The sequence below is a fragment of the Colias philodice genome, chromosome 28, assembly GCF_061535455.1.
Source record: "Colias philodice isolate Cphi_HAF_F1 chromosome 28, ilColPhil1 Martin Lab GWU primary, whole genome shotgun sequence".
Taxonomy (NCBI): Eukaryota; Metazoa; Arthropoda; class Insecta; order Lepidoptera; family Pieridae; genus Colias; species Colias philodice.
This window is the reverse complement of record NC_143113.1, coordinates 3,969,445-3,991,304: the sequence shown is the minus strand read 5'-3', so window position 1 is coordinate 3,991,304 and position 21,860 is coordinate 3,969,445. Positions and strand designations below refer to the sequence as shown.

Genomic DNA, 21,860 nt, shown 5'->3' with positions numbered 1-21,860 from the left:
GACTCGTGGAGTGCGCGCGCGGCGACTGTCTGCCGCTCGATAGTGCCATATTTAGTCAGCTGTCAACAATAATTATTGTGTTTTGTGAGTATTCTTTTACTATCTGTGCACTTTTGAATAACCTTGAGTTTGGTAAATAGTGTTAATTCGAATATATGTCAATGTTATTTTGACATTTGTGTTTTTTGTTGCACGCATTTGAGAGGATACGTTCATGTTTTAGTTTTAAATAGTTTGTATGTGTATTTAAATGTTATTTAAAATAATATAACTTTATTAAAAGTTAACTCAATATTGTAGACTATTTTATAGTATGTTAATTGTTGTTGTTGTTGTTGTTATGGGATAATCATACACCTATTTAATAATTCATGAATTCACAATATACCTACATACCTATTCCGAATTAAGCGAAAAACCCACTTTTTGCAATATCAATTTGAAATGTTTTAAAAGTCTTAATTTATTTAAGAACGTTTAAAAGTTGAATTGAGACTAAAATCCTAGTAAAACAAACCAAATAATAAGATAAGTTTTAAAAGAGCTTTTGTCAAAGAGCAAACAAGGACACCAAGTTTATTGAATTATAAATAAACTTATTTATCACTAGCGGTCCGCCCCGGCTTCGCCCGTGGTACATAATATTTACGTTTTCTCTACATAAGAACCATCCTCGTACTTCAAGGAATATAATAAAAAAAGAATTATCGAAATCGGTTCAGCCGTTCTCGAGTTATGCGCTTACCAACACATTTTGCGATTCATTTTTATATATAAGAAGATTACAAGTTTTTAAAATATTATTGCTTGTTGTAAAAGTTAAGATACATAGTTACCTACTAGTACACTGATAAGTATACACCATCATAGAGCCTGAATAGCAGCTGATAAACAGCGCTGTCCACTACAGTTCAGCAAAAGCTGAGACGCTGACTTTTGTTATTTCCCACTTATTTACTATGTTCGTTATTTAGAAGGAGATTTAATGGGAAATGCAAGATAAATGTTATGGATTATTTAATAAAAGTGAAAAACATACCTCAATTATGATGTACTAGCTGCGCTTCGCGGTTTCACCCGCGTAGCTTCGCTCTTATTGGTCTTAGCGTAATGATATCCTATAGCCTTCTTCGATAAACGGGCTATCTAACACCGAAAGAATTTTTCAAATCGGACCAGGTTCCTGAGATTAGCGCGTTCAAACAAACAAACTCTTCACTGCGTTTACTTATATTACGAAAACGTAAACATCTAGACGTAAAAATTAATGCTTATTTTACATCCAAACTAATTTATCAGTTAAATTATAATATAAAAGGCCAATAAAATCAGGTCATAATAACAATTTAGTATTCCCTAAAATAACATATAACTATATGTATCCCTTTCATTTCAAAGTTGTTTTATAAGGGCCGACTTTTCAATGCTTGGATAAAACTTATCCGTCCAATAAAGTATTACACGATAGTATTAAAATGTCATGTAAATTGTCAAATACGGGCAATTAGAATACGTTTTTAAAATGGTAGTTTTATACATTATTCGACGAATAAGTTTTATCCAAGCATTGAAAAATCAGCCCTAATTGTAATAAATGGCTTGGATAGAGTTAGACAGTAGACTTGTTGTTTCTGTGATATATAAATCCTACTTAGAATCTGGAATTTCTAATTTAATATGTTATTAAGGGAATAGAATGTAGTTTATAAAATGACTAGATTTCCGCGCGCGGCTTCGCCCGCGTTTTCCAAGGAAAACCCGCATAGTTCCCGTTCCCGTGGGACGGTGGGACAGAGATGACAGGGACAGAGACCTATATCAATTCGTGGCTAGTTCGTCCGTATAGATTTAGCTACCTTCTTATGAAATTCTTAAAAGTTGGTTTATTTGAAAGAAACATAACTACAGACCTACCTAAGTTTAATTGTGGTTTAATTGACCATTTACCATTGTAAATGTACTTTGAAACTAATTAAAAAAAATATACGTCTAGAAGAAAAACGTGGTATTGTTTTTGTGCGCTTGGTCGGCAAAAACTTCGTAATTTTTAAAGTCATTGCTTGATGTATAGTTTTGGTATAAAAAGGTAAATAAATAGCTTAGCTTGTAAATCTAGATTTTGAAATTTAGATATTTACTTTGAGTTCTAGTAGTAGACAGTACACAGAAAATAATTAGGTAATAAGTTATGGTGTAAAAAAACACGTAGAAAACAAAAGCAAGTCAAGAAAACACAATAAATTTATTAAGCTATCTTATGCTAGCTTGCTATTATTAAGTAGGTACCTATTCTGTGGTAGAATTTAAAGGCTTTGTCAGACAGGACGCGTACTTAGCGCGCGTCAGAGCGTTAAGTTGACGCCGCGATATGACGCTAAGATGTGTTCTACTTCCATCGTAGAATACCGTCAAACAGAGCGCCGGCGCTAGCAGTACGCAACGCTCTGTCGCGGCGTTAGGACGCTTTAACGTCGGGTGTTGTATTTTTTTACAAATTTTATTTTAGCGTCGGCGTTAATAGGCGTAAAATAATAATAAAATACTGCATAATGACCGAAAATTTGATAGAATTGGTTAGAAAATATCCATGCTTATATAATACGAAGGATAGTTCATATAAACTATAAAGATATATCAATGAAGGCAAAATTGTGGGCACAAATCGGAGAAGAAATTAATGAAACTGGTAAGTAAAAAATTCTTCCGACTCCGGAGTTAATATCGCTGTACCTTGTTTTGTTCGTAAGTAATAATTATGTAAACAACATGCATCTTTAATAATATCAATTACTGTGTCCTAACGCGCGCTAAAGCGTTCTGTTTGACGAAGCCTAGCGCGACGTTAAAACAGGACGCTGCAGCGCTACTACGCAGCGCTAAAATACGCGTCCTATCTGACAAAGCCTTAAGATTGAAGTTTATACTATAATAAACCTGAATTTATCAACTATTTTATTATAACCTACAACATGCCAACGTACATAATTATAGGTACATACCTTTAAAACAATCACTTCTTTTTTGTTTCTTTTCTTTCCTGCATACAATACCTACTCACAGTAAAAAATATTATAATATCTAATTTATTTTAAGGCAAAATAATACTTCTTAAATTTACCGTATTAATTGCCATAAATAAATGAATCGAATAATTTATGGTCACGAATAATATACAGATAATAAAATTTTATGGCACTTTAATAATATCATACGGTATATTATAATTTACTAGGCTCATATCAGTTATTAAAAGAAATAATATTTTATGTAAAACTAAAAGTTTATTTTTATAAGTTTATAATTTGTGGATAATTTTTTTATCGTCATAATTAATATCTCTCTTAATTATTTTTAAAATTATTAGATATTACTTACTTATGTATTGATTTTTTTTGTAAACGTTAATAGTTTTAGGACGCAGCGCGGCGCCATAAAAAATTAACTTTTTAATTCTTAGACTGCCAATAAAAAGTGTTCTAATTTCAAATATGCCGCCATAATTCTATAACATTTTTAGTTACGACGAATTGTTGTTATTTAAGCACTATGCAGTGTTAATAAAATAGAGTAAATTGTTATTAATTAAAAAGAGTGAAAAATGTGTAAAATGACGTCATAATAATCAGAAAACGCGGTGTGATACTTCCAAAAAGAAAGGTCATCGACACATGTGCATGTCATGTCATCGATATAGGTAATTTATAAATTATTATTACTTTTACTTTAAAAGTAAACATCATGAATATCTCCGTAATTATTCACTGATAGGTAAGTATGTGTTTTGTCTGTTTACTTTTACTAATTAAATTTATCTTAGAGATTAGTCAAACTTATATGGAAATCGGTGAAGCATTTTAAAATCTACAAGTACGATATTATTATTAATTTTTATGTCAGAACATTTTTATTTCTTTCAAAGATATGGCTTTATTAATTCAGTTTTTAGCTTAATACTTAAACTTGTGAAAAAAATACTGTAACTACTTATTTAAAGTTCCACACACACACACATTTCCACATTTAAATGGAAAATTAAATGGTAATATTGACATAATTTAAAAGAACAAATAGGTATGGAGTTTCTTGTCGGTTCCTTTCCATAGATACTGCTTTCCGAATCGATGATAAATGTTAAAAGCATGACGTTATGACCATTCAAAAGTGCTTCTAGAAAAAGTCTAATTGAATAAATAAATGTTTTGAGTTTGAGTTTGAAATAGAATAATAAACACCGTTATAATTAATTTTTAATTTCCGCCATAACTGTATTCCCATTATTATTGAAATACATATATAAAAAACGAATGTTTGTTTGTATGCTTGAGTTGTGGCTACGGACCGGATCGATTCCCGGTTGAAGCATTCATCAAATTAATTACCCGTTAATACTAGATTATGGACAATATTAATAAAATAACTGTAAACATGTAAATAATAAGAAGCATACAAATAAATTGTGAGGATGAATGTATATTATTTTGTCTTGTGTTTGATTTTACGCGAGTAGGTAATTAGATATTATATTAATTTATTTCCCGTGTTTTCCCGTGACCACGCTCGCTACTAAATGTGCGAAACGTCGCGTCCGGGTAATAATATATTATATAATGAACTAGCTTTCCGCCCGCGGCTTCGTCCGCTTTGTCTAAAACCTAATTAATTATACACTAAAGTCTAAAACCTTCCGCTTGAATCACTCTATCTATTTAAAAAACCGCATCAAAATCCGTTGCGGATTTTTAAAGATTTAAGCATTACATACTACATAGGGACAGAGAAAGCGTCTTTGTTTTATAAGTACTATGTAGTGATTTAGTGAAGTAATTAAATGAGAGGGGGGAGGAATAAATAAATGAGACATGCCTTTACCTAAGTATATGAGTTACTCCACTATGGTTTAGTTTTAAGTTATTTTCTACTAGATTTCCGCCCGCGGCTTCGCCCGCGTTTGCAAAGGAAAACCCGCAAAGTTCCCGTTCCCGTGGGATTTCCGGGATAAAAACTATCCTATGTGTTAATCCAAGTTACCCTCTATATGTGTGCTAAATTTCATTGTAATCGGTTCAGTAGTTTTTACGTGAAAGAGTAACAAACATCCATACATCCATACATCCTTACAAACTTTCGCCTTTATAATATATATTAGATATTAGATTTATTTTTGTACAAAACTGATAAATAAATAAAGATAAATAGTAAATTAAGTGCTGAATCCTCATTTTTGTTGCAGGTGAAGTGACAGTTGTTTCAAAATGGCGCTCTATAAACTAGTGTTATGTTTGAGTTTCCTGCACATGGCAGCGGCTAAAGGTTTGTTTTTTAATATTTAGAAATTATACAATTTATGGGATTAGGTACTAGTAAAGCAGAATAAAACGGAGCACAACGATGCACAAGAAAGAAAGTAATAATCAACATAAACTTCAGCATAAAATGCATAAAAACTGACAACTAATAGATATGAAAAATACGAATTTTTGCTACAGGATTTTCTCCAAAAATTGTACAGTGTTTTATATTAGTAGGTCAATTTTTGGAGAAAATTGTACAGCACATATTAATTGTCCGTTTCTACTGTCTTTCTTACAAGAGGTACTACTTATAAGACAGAATTCGATCCGCTGCATTTTTCTATAATTAAATAAAATAGCTACAGCTGGAAGAGATCGCTACCTAGCGATAAGGCCACCGTTTGTACACTTTGTTTTCCTCTTATCTGTACTTTATGTGTCTCTATTTCCTTTGTGTGTGCAATAAATAATTAAATAAATAAATAAATAAATAATTAAATAAAATAGATTTAATTAAAAGTAATTTGAATAGTAGATCAATTATTAATATTATAATTTAAACAAATGACGCGTGCTAAAAGAAAGCTCCAGAACATTTATTAACGTAAATTAGAGCATGACATGACGCTATAAAGAATAATACGACCATATAAAAATAACAACCTACTAACATAGTATAATAATTGTTAGAATGTCAGTATGTTAGTCCCATGTGCCAAATTGCTGTGACGAAATTGATTCAATTTAGGAATTATTTTTTATTATATTTTAATTCGGGCAGTTTCTTCGTCGATATTAAGTTTTATAAATTAATAAATGGAAATCGGATGGAAGTAGATATCTAAAACTAGCTGTCCTGCAGTTTTACCCGCAGAGTTCCGCTCCTGTTGGTCTTAGCATGATGATATAATATAGCCTTCCTCGATAAATGGGCTATCTAACACCGAAAGAATTTTTCAAATCGGACCAGTAGTTCCCGAGATTAGCGCGTTCTAACAAACAAACTCTTCAGCTCTATAATATTAGTATAGATTAATTATAACAAGAAACGGAGCCTGAAATTAAAGTAATTTAAATTATTTATTTCATAATGTAAATGTAAAAGAACATCTCATTATAAACAGAATCTTTAATCTATGTTTTTCCAAGAAAAACGGTAGATAATGAAAATTTTTAAAAGAAAAATAAAGAAAAAAATAGAACGATGTCTTGAAAACAACGCAATTACTCATAGCAATAAGATTTATATATGAACTAGCTTTCCGCCCGCGGCTTTGCCCGCTGTTTCTAAAACCTAATAGATATCTATCTGTCTTCTCTGTGTCTGGGTGTTAATTATCTATATAAGTATGTATTTAAAATATATATATGTATGTTTATCAGCTGGTTTCCATAACACAAGCGAAAGCTTAGTATGGGATCAGATAGTGCCGTGTGTGATAAATTGTCCTGGAATATTTATATTTATACAGTTCCATAGAGCTCAATGAAATAAGTCAGTGACCTTTACCGAAAAATCGATTACACAGTTGTCACTCATACATCTTTAAGGATATCACAATACGCAATAGGTACACTGAACAGTCATAAAAACATACGCCAATGACCTGCTAAAATCCGTTATGTATCAATGGGCAAAAACATTTAATTGTTTGATACAGATATTGGTGTCTATTTCGAATGATTTTGTAGCAATTTGGGAGAAATATTTCGTTAGATGATGTTGGTATGTTTATAAATATGCAAAAGTTAAAAAGGTAATCAAATTTAGACGCTTTCCAAATTCCCTATATTCAATTAACAGTTGCGATATTGTCATCTTTTTATATTAGTCTGTTTGAACTTTGACTCTCTAGCATACCTACCTATGTACCTATAGACATTCTTCGCCTCGCGGTTTTACCCGCATTGCTCCGCTCCTGTTGGTCTTAGCGTGATGATATATTATAGTATAGCCTATAGCCCTCCTCGATAATTGGACTGTCTAACAGTGAAATAATTTTTCAAATCCGACCCGCGGTTTCTGATATTGAACGCGCTAATCTCAGGAACTACTGGTCCGATTTTAAAATTATTTCGGTGTTTGATAGCCCATTTATCGAGGAAGGCTATTATAGGCTGTATATCATCACGCTAAGACCAACGGGAGCGGAGCAATGCGGGTAAAACCGCGGAACACAGCTAATTAGTGATACAAGCGATACCATGCTGCTAGAACTATGACTATCCATACTAATATTATAAATGTGAAAGTAACTCTGTCTGTCTGTCTGTTACTCAATCACGCCTTAACTACTGAACCAATTTGCATGAAATTTGGTATAGATATATTTTGATACCCAGGAAAGGACATAGGCTACTTTATACCCCGGGACATAGGATAGGTTTTATCCCGGAAATACCACGGGAACGGGAACTATGCGGGTTTTTCTTTGACTGCGCGGGTGAAGCCGCGGGCGGAAAGCTAGTTTACTATAGAAAACACAAGTCTATTATATGATACGTCAGTCAAACGTCCGCTATTACAAATGATGTATCTATCGCATATTCGATTGCCATCAACACTATAATGAACCTTTTTAACGCTTTTGTAAGCTTCGTCTGTTTAAATTTATATGTGTACATTATATATGTATATGTATTTATCTACATCTAGATATATTAAACCGATTTCGAGATAATAAATTTTTGGTCTTAGATAAATAATTTTAGAAGGTAAAAAAACGTAATAAAAATTTTATTTAATGCAAATAATTTTCAGACGGTTTAAAATGTTCTAAATTTACTCTAGCAAAAGGAAAAATAATTAAATAACAAATCTTACGCCATTAAAATATTCTTACTTTTTAATTCATCCAAATAGTTAATTTACTTACGAACATACGATTTTTAATTTATTCATGTTCACTTATGGATATGAATTAATAATATTTGTGTAGGTATAATGAAGCATGATGTCATCTACCTATGTATTTTTATTACACGCTTTATATTAGCTTCACCTGTGACCTGTATGTTTGTTTGTTTGTAACCGACTTCTTTGGGCGCGATTTTGACCCACTTTAAACGGCCAGATTTCGTTCAAACTTTGTAGATTTATTGAGGACCGATGACAATACACAATTTTCTATTTTTTAGTTCGGTTTTCTATAAAAAGCGTGTTTTTTAGTTTTTTTTAACTATTATTATTCTAACCATATTATTATTTGCAAAACGAAACTAAGACATCGAATAAACATTATTTCATAGAAATATAATACCGGATGTCTGCGAGAAATCGCTAATTTGTAAATTATCTAGAGTAATAAAAATAAATAAATAGTACCTAGTGATTACAAGTGATTAAGACAGATTTGAAAACGAAATATAAAAAAAATATCAGCCAGCTATTGATTGATTCCTCGTTTGCTTTTACACGAACATCGAGAAACAAAAACATCACCAAAGTTGTCACACACACATGCATGCAGAAGTTAGCCCAATTTTAACGCTGTCATTAAAGAGACTCTATCGTATTTAAGATTATAATATAAGGTACGATTATTAATTACTAGAAAATAAATAAATACTATTCATAAATCATAAATAATTTGGAAAATCCAAAAGTGCACGCCTCATAATTTTTTTTAATAATTATTTAATTATTATTTTTGTTTATTTAATAACAATTAAACCACATCGAATCAGACCCTGAAAAATGAAAGGGTTCTATTCCTGAGCATACTCAAGCGTAAGAGAAAAAAAAAGACTCGATTAGTAAAGTATTTCGGTCGCTATCGTGTTAACAAGAAAAAGGATCCGCACATACAGACACACGGACGTCCAAGACAGAACTTTTTTAAACTGTTTTTTAACTAGTTTAAATAACAAAAATGACATCAAAAATATCATGAATGTTAAAAATAGTGTTTTTTCTTAATATGTGTGTGTATGTATTATCTTACAAGTGCAATGTATGATACATAAAGACATTTTAAGTTTGAAAAATCAGATGTTTTGCGCGAAGTGACAGTAGTACCCACCTCAACGCTTCGCTTATGAGGCGTGCAATATCGTTTTACAATTGGTTATACGACCTTTTTGTATGCAATGACGGTATCTTGTTTCACCACAATGAACTTAATTCATTTTGATACTATGTGGTGTTATTAATATTATTTTTTTTTTCGCGGGTAGATGTGTACACGTCAACACGTAAAAATTACGCTCATCAAGTTTTTAAATCATTTTAATTAATATATTACAAATAAAGTTGAAATTAAATGGCTAATTAGTGCCCAGTACATACCAGCAATATAACTCCTAAGTTCACTCCTATCAATAACAGCATTTTCAATAATTATTATATATCACCATAATGGACTCACTTCAACAGTCAATAGAGAGCATGACTAATATGTTCACTACACGGATGGCAGAATTTGAGAACACCTTGAAACGCACTAATGCTGAACCGGCTTCCAATGCAAACTCCAGCTTGGAAGCGGAATTTACAGAATTTCGGAATTTTGTTCTCTCCTCTTTAAAACACCTTCATACACAAGTCAACCTCCTCTTTAAATTGTGTGATCATCAAGAAATGAGGAGTAGAAAGAAAATTCTTTTGATGCACGGGCTGCCTGAAGGCGATCAAGAAAATACATCTGATGTAGTGGTGCAGTGTGTTCGCTCACATCTCAAAATCTCTGAATTCAGTTCAGTGAATATCACCAGATGCCATCGAATTGGGCGCACTGGTTTGGACAAACCACGGCCGATACTTGTCAAGTTAAGTGATTTATCCATTAGAAATAAGCTTTGGTTCGGCAAAACTTCTTTAAAATCAACTGGAATTACTATTTCGGAATTCCTCACTAAGGGGCGGCATGAAGTATTTCTTGCTGCTCGCAAGCATTTTGGAATTAATAAATGCTGGACCAGAGATGGTTGTGTGATTGTGTTGGACCCCAAAGGTGTTAAGCGGCAAGTAACTTGTATGGCTGATCTGCACAGTATTACCAAAAGTGCCTCGGAGCCTGGGCTGACACAGGCCAGTGATGTGGCTAAGGAATCCCATGCAGCGTTGAATAATATTAGACCCAAACGAAACCTCAAGAAGCAATAGACGGTAAATTACTATATGTATATTAACTTTCCTTTTCTGTGTGTTATTAACTATCGCTTTCTGCTGTCTCTTGTGACTCTGTGTTGTTTGTCTTATCCACTGGTTTTTAAATGAGTATAAACTTTTCTAAATTTCGTTGCTTCTTGTCTGCTACATATATATGGTTATATTTGTATCAACCTGTAGTTTTTAGCTTACTAAATTTACTAGTTACCCACACTCAATGCAATAAAATGTCAATATCAAAACTGCATACCTTCATTCTTGTAATAATTGTGTACTTAATGTAAAGATGCCAAAATAGTTATTGTCAAAGTTCAAACTTCAAACTAACTAATGTAAACATTGAAGATTTGTTATGACAGTTTTCGACAGCTGTCATATTTGTCAATTTTGACATTTGACGTTTACTGAAGCTTTCCTTGTAAAAATCTTTTTACAATTTCTACATTGAGCGTAGGGCAATTGGGCAAACAAATTTTTATTTTTGAATTTTTATTTTGGTATTTTCTTTTGGTTTTTGGTTTCTCTGTGTTTTTAATTGTTATTTTTTTTTTCTGTATCTTTGGTGTTTTCTTTTGCTTAACTTGCTGTACTTTGATTATGTTTATGGCTGGTATCATTTGAATAATTAGTTTATATTTGCAAAAATTGTAAATTATTATAATATTTTGGTAGTATTTCTATTATTATTATAATATATATTTTCTTTTATGTCTAACAGCAGTGCAAACAGTGACGTTTTTTTTTCGGCATCCTCAGATAGTGGTAGCAATGACAACAGTTTTAGTAGCACTTCCTTTCCCTCCCTTGATAAAACCCTTCTTTCTCATTTTTCGAACTGTGTTAAAAATTTTAATGTTGTGCATATAAATGCGCAAAGTGTCCCAGCACATTTTCCCGACTTACTTACATCCTTTGACCCAAAAGTTATTAGTGCAATCCTGATATCGGAATCATGGCTTAAACCTTGCCTCTCCTCATCCTCATACTCCCTACCTGGGTATAATTTAATCCGCAACGATCGGGTAGGCCGTGGCGGGGGAGGTGTCGCGATATATCTATCAAATTGCATTCCTTTCTCTATAGTTAGCGTTTCGGCTCAACCCCCGCCTGCCGATGCTGCTGAGCACCTCATTGTAGAAATTACCATTAATTCGACTAAATTATTACTCGGAGTTTTTTATAGTCCCTCACTTAATGTTAATTACTTCTCGTCATTAGAAACTTTACTTGAAAATTTATCTTCCATCTACGACCACATAATTTGTATGGGCGATTTAAACACTTGTATGCTTAAAAACGATTCTCGGTCCAAAAAACTACAAAATTTGGTAGATGCTTGCAATCTCAACCTACTGCCTCTCAATGCTACACATACCGTACCAAATTGCAGACCTTCCCTACTCGACCTTATCCTTATTTCCTCCCCGACTTATGTTGTTAAGCATGGTCAGTGCGCTGCGGATGCCTTCTCTAATCACGATCTCCTTTACTTATCATATCGGCTGCGCCTTCCTAAATTAAAGCATAGGATTCTGATGCAGCGTAGTTTTGGTGGAATGGATCTTGACCGTCTCCGCAACGATGCTGCAAATATTGACTGGAATGCTATATTGAAAGCTCATACGGTTGAGGAAAAAGTGTCAGTATTTAGTAATTTTATAATAAATCTATATGATGTACATGCACCCATAAAGCCTGTCAAAATCAAACACCTTCCTGCTCCATGGCTTACGGACGAATTAAGAGTCCTTTTACATAAAAAGAATAAGTCTAAAACGCAATATAAGATGAAGCCGTCAGATATCAACCGAGAGAAATATAAAATCATCCGGAATAAATGCAACACAGCTTGCAGAGATGCACAGAGGCGTCATATACATACTTCTATTGAAAACGGCGATCCAGCCAAGGTATGGAAGTTTCTGAAAACATTGGGAGTTGGGAGTAAGGATAGTAGCTGTCTCTCAAAGGACATAAACCTCGAATCATTGAATCAGCACTTTACTTCAGCCTCTTTCTCCCTTAATAATAACATCAAAACTAAAACTTTAAGCTACTTATCTTCTTTGCCCCCTTCTAACTTTCCATCATTTCATTTTAAATCCTTCTCTGTTAGTGAAGTTGAGAAAATCATCTTGTCTATTACCTCAAATTCTGTTGGTGTGGATGGCATTAGTCGTAATATGATCGTTCCTATCCTTGACATTGTCACTCCTATCATTACCCACATCCTGAATGCCTCTATCACATCCAGTGTTTTTCCTAAAATGTGGAAGAAGGCTAATGTTATTCCGATCCCTAAAACTAATTCTCCTAAATCATCATCTGACTATAGGCCTATTTCCATCTTACCCTTCCTGTCCAAAATCCTAGAGCGTCTTATACAACAACAACTCAGTTCCTTCCTTAATAAAAATTCCCTTCTTAATCCTTTCCAATCTGGTTTCCGCCCCGGTCATAGTACGACTACTGCCCTCCTTAAAATCACGGATGACATACGTTGGGGTATGGACAATAAGATGCTCACAGTTCTTGTACTCTTAGACTTTAGCAACGCTTTTAATACCGTGGACTTTGATTTATTGTTGGCCATGCTTCAATCAATCAACCTATCTCCCAATGTCCTAGAATGGTTCCAGAGCTACTTGGCTGGTCGTCAGCAACGCGTTCTTGTTGACAATTCCTTCTCAACGTGGCGCAATGTGACTGCTGGCGTGCCGCAGGGAGGTGTGCTTTCTCCTTTACTGTTCGCTATGTTTATCAACTTTTTAACTCCCCATCTGACTTCCTTATATCATCTTTATGCAGATGACCTCCAAATATACGCGCAGTCGTCTTTAGATGAACTTAATTCTGCAATTAATAGCATTAACGATAACTTAAACAAGGTGTTCGACTGGACTGTGTGCTACGGCCTCAAGCTTAACCCTCTAAAATCACAAGCTATTATCATTGGAAGCCAGAGTCTTGTGGCTAGAATAAACTGGACTACTTTACCACCTATAATTATTAATAACGTAATCGTGCCTTATAGTAGATCTGTTAAGAACTTGGGTTTATATATGGATGAAACACTGTCTTGGTCTGTACACCTTAAAAATATCAGCAGAAAAATATTTTATACAGCGTCTAGTTTAAGAAGGTTGGGCAATTTCTTACCTATTCCCACCAAAATTATGCTTGCTCAGACCCTGATGCTACCAACACTAGATTATGCTGACGTTTGCTTCTCAAACCTTACTCAGGAGCAACTTAATAAACTCGAACGCTTACAGAACCTTGCGGTGCGCTTCGTTTTTGGGTTAAGGAAATTTGATCATGTCACAGCCTTCCGGAAGCAGCTTCAGTGGTTACCCATACGACTTCGTCGTAACGCTCATGTCCTCTCTCTCCTTTACTCCATCCTATTTGATCCCCGTATCCCATGCTACTTAAAAGATAATTTTGAATTTTTATCTGCCAGGAGTTTGAACCTACGATCTAATGATAACCTAATGCTACGTGTTCCAGTGCACCATACTAATTTCTACAACGCCTCTTTCACCGTAAAAGCCGTTCAACTCTGGAATGACTTACCTACTAGCATAAGGAAAGCACAAACGCTCCACTCTTTTAAAAATATGGTTAAGTGTCACTATTTGCAAACCTGTTAATTATTTTTATTATTAATTATTGTCATTTTTTTTTTCTTGCTTGTTTTTTTTACTGTTTTTTTCATGTGTTTTTATTTGTCATAATTTTGTTGTTGTCTTTTATTTTATTATGTGATGTCCTTTTTTTATTTCTATTGTGTACATAATCTACCTTAATTTTCTTTTTTTTCCAATACATTGGCTGCTCGGGTTGCTTGGAAGAAATTGCTTGAAGCAATAAAGCCGCCCTTTGCATCTAATGTCCTGTCTGTGTGTGTGAAATTTGTATTTGTGTTGTATGCAATAAAGATTATAAATAAAATAAATAAATAAATAAATATTTATTAAAGTTTCAGTAAGTAATTGATGTACATTATTACATCCTGTATTTCATAAAATAAAACAATATGCTATAATAAAACACTCTGAATGCTTAGATCTTTCAAAGTACCTACGCAACGGATTTTGATGCAGTTTTTTTTAGATAGAGAACAAATAAGTAGCATGTATTTAATATAAATAATTTATTTAAATAGAACGGAATGTATTAAACAACATAATAATATATTATAATGACCGAATGGCGAATTCTTTAGCACAGGCAAATCTCTACGGAGGCTATCCAACGGTATAGCAAGAACACTTTCATTCATTTTTACAGTCCTATGGGACAGATTACAATTAATAATAATTGCCATGGGCCCGCTGCACAATCGAGAGCATTGGCCCAACAATTGATCGTCGATGTTGGCCGCCATTACGGCTTTTATGAATAAACATCTACAATGATGGCCGATGATGGACGTTTAGGCCCTCTACACTATTGTGATTGCCTATACTCGCCAAACGTTGCTCATTGTGAAGAGAACGCATCAGTCATAATAAATTGTACTGGCTGTAACTATAAACTAATAATTTTATTTTTTACTAGCTTATTGCCCGGAGCTTCCGCTGTGTCCACAGATTACAGAAACTAAAGGGAGATATGGTTAGGGGGCGGGGCCGGTGTCGCAGCAATATGCCCAAAAAAAGAACAAGCTGTAGCGGTGCTGTATACGTACGTCACTTACAATCTAGTGTGCGAACGAATAGTCGCTCTCATATTTTTGTGTGATGACACGCACACAACGCGAAGTATTGTTTTGATTTTGTTTACTGCAGTTGTGTGCGTAAATTTTTTATGAGACACGGTTTCGTACTCAGCGCAAGCGATTGGCATCTCTCTAGATCTCTATGGCTGTGTCTAAAACTTAACAAATAATATCCTAAAACCTTTGTTACAGTATGTACCAAAGAATATACTACTCTCTAACGAGAGGTATGTACCTATCGATTGTCATTATTAATAGCTTTTTGAAATGTGCCGGTTTCGTGACTGTATTATAAAATTATATATCCAATATCCGTTCATACATATACTATTTTCATTTCTATACACATAGAAAATTGTGTTTTACTTGCCTTCTTAACTTCTATAACAGCCTTGCTTTGTAAACTAAGTAGCAGACAGCAGTGTGTGAAAAAATTCAGAATTATTATTCATTGTTTATAAAACAAACGTATACAAAGTAACAATATACCTACTTAATTAGTTATTAAATATTATTATAGTGAACATTAATTAATACACATCTATTCTAATACATATTATAAAGCTGAAGAGTTTGTTTGTTTGAACGCGCTAATCTCAGGAACTACTGGTTCTATTTGAAAAATTCTTTCGGTGTTAGATATCCCATTTATCGAGGCAGGCTATAGGCTATATATCATCACGCTAAGACCAACAGGAGCGGAACAATGCGGGTGAAACCGCGGGGCACTGCTAGTTGAACATATTAGGTACCTTATTATTTCATAGTATTCCACAGTATGTGAATTATTGTTTTAAAAGTATGTACCTACTTATGCAAAATATAAAAGAGCCATTGTATTTTTTAGCTATCCTGCGACATTAAATACCTAGAAATAGTGAAACCACAAGTGAAACTATTCGTTCTTCAACGTAGGTACTTAAAATAATACCTAACAATTTTCCTTCAATGAAACATACCAGAACATTTTTCCTTTTGCTAACAAAGATTAACATGTCATTACATCTTCGTAACATTAAAGAAATCTTTATTAAGAGCCTTTGCCTCATCATACGTAGGCGTAATGTGGGTAGAATTTTGTTAATTTCTCACTCATTCAAAAATCAACCTTACCCCAATTAAAATAGAGTTCAAATCATCTATTCATATCTGACAATAAGACCAAGATACCCTTATAATATTTTTTCAAAAGTAAGCTTTAATACTAGAGTCTTAAGGTGGATTTTTCATTGTGTTTTGTAATCAAAACCATTTTTGGTAGCCTTAATGCGCTGATTACACCTAACGAGTACAGTGGCGAGTCAGTAAATACGCTCTCGGCCGAGACAGTTGCCGAACCGAGTGGGTGTTTATACGTATTTCACTAGTGGCGAGTCAGTTCAGTTTTGATCACGACGCGGACGTCTACAATGGATCGTAAAAAAAAAGAATTTTAACGGGTTTTAAATCGGCTGTTACCAGATATAATTAATGAATTGTGGGATTTATTAGAAATAATAAATAAAAATAATAATTCTTTGAAAAAATACAATGACGAAACGAACGAGTGGCGAGTGGCCGAGTGACGCGACGAGTGCGTGTTTATACCTGCCGAGCGGGATAGCGAGTGGGTACTCGGCCGAGTAAACAAATTGGGATTCTAGTGACTGTCTCGCCGCTCTTCTCGGCCGAGTACTCGGCCGAGCACTCGTTGAAGTGTTTATACCAACCGAGCACTCGGCCGAGGACACTGACTCGCCACTGTACTCGTTAGGTGTAATCGCCGCATAAGGATTTGTGTGGGTTGTAATGAATCACATTTTACTGTTATACAGGTTTGTACTGACGTTTTTATAAAGGTTATGTTGGTTTAATGTAATCAATATTATAAAAAATTGGTAGTTGACACCCTAAAACAACTTTAAATGAATTTTAGGAACCCTCCCTAATTGTTTTATTAATATTAAATTAGATTAAATTGTCTACCTTAGAATATCAACTGCTAAGGAAATTATTTTCTAGAAATAGTCTAGATTTTTTCGCATTAAAGCCTACACAAACCAAGTCGATATAATAAAACGAATTCATTAAACATTTTGGTATCTATTTGTCAACATCTATCAACAAAAGTGTTGAAACTATTTTGATGAAACCTACACCATTACAAAGTTACTTACGCCCATGCATATTTAAACGTACTTACAGCAAATCATTTTTTTAAAGTAAAAAGGCATAGCTATCTACCTTTAATAATAACACGTATACATAATAATATGTTTCATTCCCGCATAATATTACATTTAATCTTATTGAATCTATATTCATTTGAATTTATTAAAAAAGCTCATAAAACCGAATTAGAATAACTAATTTTCCAATAACTCAAACGTAAAAAAGAGATAAAACATATCTCCATCTTTCTCTCACGTAAAATCTTCACATCAAACCACAGATTAGAAAGCAAAACATAATATTCTAAAAAAATTACATCTCAAGAACAGATAATAACCATACTCTCAAGGTTCTTTATCAAGGCATATTTTCCATTATCTATGCTCCCATAATTAAAAACAATGTGATTACACGTTACACGGTAAGCGCGGGAAAAGATGTTTGTCTATTGACAGCTATATGTCAGATGTCAAGAATAAAGTTGTACGTAATTGGTTGAAGTGAATTGTGCTTTTTATTTTAATAATCTAAGACTAATTGGATAAAGATGGGATAGAGGAATTGTATAGGTACTTACGGTGACTTATATTGAAAGAAATTTTGTAATTTTTGCAATATTGTAAAAGAAACTAAATACTAATGCTAATTGAATACAATAAAATTAAGTTATTTAAATAGTATTCTAACTTGCTAAAAGCCATCGAAATATAAATACACAACAAAGTCTAGGGATATTTTGCTTGTACGAATATCTAAAGTATATTCGTACAATACATATTATCCCTAGACTTTGTTGATGTGTGTATTCTTGTTTAATAATCTTAATCATAGCATTAAAAAACAAACATATTGTGTAATTATAATGCACACAGCGTGATGTTATAGAGCCTTCATCACCAGTAGGTAGTTGCTGAGATTTAGTAAAATTATTATCTTTATAAAATTATAGCTAAATAGGTAACATACAATAAACTAAACGCAAAAACACTATGTTATGCTTCATTTGTTTATAAAATAAGAGCACCTATCAAAAACTATTTTAATATCCAACCCACCTAACATACAACCCTTATTAAGTTATAATGTCCTTAAAATTTACCCCAATTAGGCAGTTTTTAAGAATCACAGTAGGTACATACCTACACCTACATTAATTATATTATTAGCTTCAGTCTTATCTTTTATGAAACGCTGTTATAATTTTGTGTTTGTTGAATTAATTTATTGTTATGAACTTACAGGACATTGTCGTAAAATAAAACTTAGTACCCATATCAATTAAATTTACAATACTTAGATATAAATCTAAAATTGCACGTTCGCTGCAAAATGTGCGAAACGTCGCGTCAGTATAATAGAATCCATACTAATATGTATTATAAATGCGAAAGTAACTCTGTCTGTCTGTCTGTTACTCAATCACGCCTAAACTACTGAACCAATTTGCATGAAATTTGGTATAGATATATTTTGATACCCGAGAAAGGACATAGGCTACCTTTTATTGAGAAATATGTACCACGGGCGAAGCCAGGGCGGACCGCTAGTAATGAATAAATCTCGTTTAAAATCCGTATAGTATTTGTATGTACACATTTATTTGCTATATAATATTGTATAGTTCCATATTTTACAATGGTCAAACAAAATATGCTGCTGTACAAGAAGTCGGTCTTATTGCTTATAGCAATCTCTTTCAGACAATCTATGTAATATTATGCGTACACGCTGTACGCATTGTGACGAGTTGTGACATAATCCATAACAAAATAACCAATTTTAATTCCATAAACATAATAATTACTAATTAGTATATTTAAATTATCATCAAATCGCAGAAAATTTAATATCTAGGAAAACCAAACAAGCCTATGACGTCATAATGTCGGGAATACCAACTTAGCGCAACTTATGTAATTTAAGTTAAAGAATTATTCGCAGAATGGGACGTGGTGGGTTCGAGTCGTGATATGCAAACAGATAGACATACACGTTTTGAATATAAATACTAGTATAATTAAATGTGTGCGTGACTTCTGATCTTAATAGTAAATTCACTATCTGGATACATATTCATAATTATAAAGAAAGAAAGAAAATACTTTATAAATTTATAAAGAATAGAAAAAATTCGATAACGAGGCGGGATCGAATTTTTTCTATTCTTTATAAATTTATATTAATAAAGCATTTGAATGCCTTAACCAAAAATATCAATTTCAACAGAAAATACTTTATCGTAAAACAAACACCAATGTAAACAAAAATTGTGTCAGAAGTGAAACTTCTTTGGCAAGATTAAAAAATACCAAAATCGTCGCCTTACTCCAAGACGTGACGGTATTGCCATGACGCGACCTAGAATTTTTACTCTACACGCGCCTAAAGAAGTTTCACTTCAAAAATATATCAAGAAAAAAAATATATTGAGTTATTTTTGGTACCTATCAATTGAACTGAAAAGTTATTTTATTTCATCCTGTCTTATGTTATAGATATTTTAAGCGGGATATAAAATTGATTGTGATACTAGAAAAATACTGCGTAGGCTGCGTGGTACCTACAGCCTACTTGAATAAAAATCAGGCTTATAATATGTATATTTTTCTTATTAAAACTAACTTAAACTTAATAATCATTCAAAGTAGGTTTGATTACAAAAAAATGTACTCTTTAATTAAAAAAGGGCTTCCTTCAAATTCCACAAGATATTAAAGCGCAACTTTTTATCAGCACACTACACAAACCACGTGCTAAACACAGTCTCAAACTACGTGACCAAAACTAAAGTAAGTCGGCAAAGTACAATAGTCATGGGACCGTATCTAATTATGATATTAACTTCAATAACATGTACAGTTCGTTGCACTGTAGGGTCTTAAAATCCCTTATACTAATCAATATTAATATGGAGATATTTGTTACAAGTTTCTGGATTAACTAGGATTACTTTTACGATGTATGTCTGTCACTCTATTACTTTCTCTTCTAATAACAGCATCGATTTAGATGAGATTTTGAAATACATACCTGTTTTAAATATATGCCACTTTATTTACAAAAGTCAAAACTTAGGTACAGCTAATTAACTGGGTGTATATGTCGTGGCCATATCGTCGATATGCTCATTTCCGACCAGATCGTTAAATCCAATAACACCAATCAAATCATTTATTTCTAGATACAGGAAACAATAATTTGATAAAATATTTAAAGAACGGCTTATTATAATTTTAACTAGCTAGTCCGACAGACGTTATTCTGTCTTCGTGTAAATAATCCAACCCGTGAAGTTTACATGGCCGTTATATTTTCACATTTGCTTAATTTTCTGACGCAATTGTTGAGTAATCGTTCTCCTGACGATAACGAACCCATCAAATTAAGAATTATTGAAATCGCTCCAACCGTTCACGCGTGATACCATGACCAAGGGAAATAGGGATTCATTTTTAAATATAGAGAAGATTTCGGATATTGTTGAAATTTCTTGATTTACAATTAAACAATTGACCTTATATCATAATATCAGAAAACGTATCTTCTTCCACTATCCTACCTAACAATAATCTGCCTTATCTATACTAATATTATAAAGCTGAAGAGTTTGTTTGTTTGAAAGCACTAATCTCGGGAACTACTGGTCCGATTTGAAAAATTCTTTCGGTGTTAGATAGCCCATTTATCGAGGAAGGTTATAGGCTATATTTCATCACGCTACGGGCAACAGGAGTGGAGCCACGGGGGTGAAACCGCGCGGAGCAGCTAGTATATTGATATATGTTAAGAGGCCACGATTATTCCGACGTCGTCGCGCCAGGCTCAAATAACGAGTGTATAAATAAAACATTGAGTTTTGTTAAGAAAATTCAGCATCAATCCATCTATAGTGACTTCTTCATTATACTGGGAAAGTGATTTATATATTTAGTTGATGACCTGACGAACTTTTGCAAGGCATTTGGTGCAAGAATGTATTGGCAGAGTGGTTAGGGTCTTGGACTTCAGTTAAAATGGGGGGTATTTATACTAGTAGCAAAATTAGGAAGATGTTCAGTTAATGTGTACATTGTCTACTGTGGGAAGTGAAGAATATCGTTGGGAAACTGGCAATCGGCATGAGTTCGACGACAAGTGACATCTACCAACTCGCGCTTGGACTACAGGACAATGCCAATGTCCTGTACTGTAGCGAACCCATTCACTACAGGACATTGGCAAAATTATGGCAACGCAGTACTGACATAAATTAAAATATTGAATTATGTACATACTAGATTTCCGCCCGCGGCTTCGCCCGCGTTTGCAAAGGAAAACCCGCATAGTTCCCGTTCCCGTGGGATTTCCGGGATAAAAACTATCCTATGTGTTAATCCAAGTTACCCTCTATATGTGTGCTAAATTTCATTGTAATCGGTTCAGTAGTTTTTACGTGAAAGAGTAACAAACATCCATACATCCATACATCCATACAAACTTTCGCCTTTATAATAGTATTAAGATTAGATTATGGCCTGACGCCTCATAAAAGACCTCGGGAACAATTATTATGGATGATGATTCATAAAGATTACTAGCATAGTCT

The 21,860-nt window shown here is 33.3% G+C and overlaps 2 protein-coding genes across 3 annotated transcripts in view; both read left to right on the top strand.

Annotated features, from left to right (window-relative positions):
- Positions 1–21,860, top strand: part of qsm (Zona pelucida superfamily protein qsm) — a 54,996-nt gene continuing 33,136 nt past the window's right edge. For both annotated transcript variants that reach the window (XM_089712296.1, XM_089712295.1), the window contains exons 1-2: positions 1–84; positions 5,231–5,310. In XM_089712296.1, coding sequence (XP_089568422.1) covers positions 5,253–5,310 — 58 coding nt within the window. In that variant the 5' untranslated portion in view covers positions 1–84; positions 5,231–5,252. The remainder of the gene's footprint in view (positions 85–5,230; positions 5,311–21,860) is intronic.
- On the top strand, positions 9,586–10,395 carry LOC149476292 (uncharacterized). The gene has a single exon (XM_089712004.1). It carries the CDS (start codon positions 9,649–9,651, stop codon positions 10,393–10,395), a length of 747 nt encoding a protein of 248 aa, XP_089568130.1. The 5' UTR covers positions 9,586–9,648.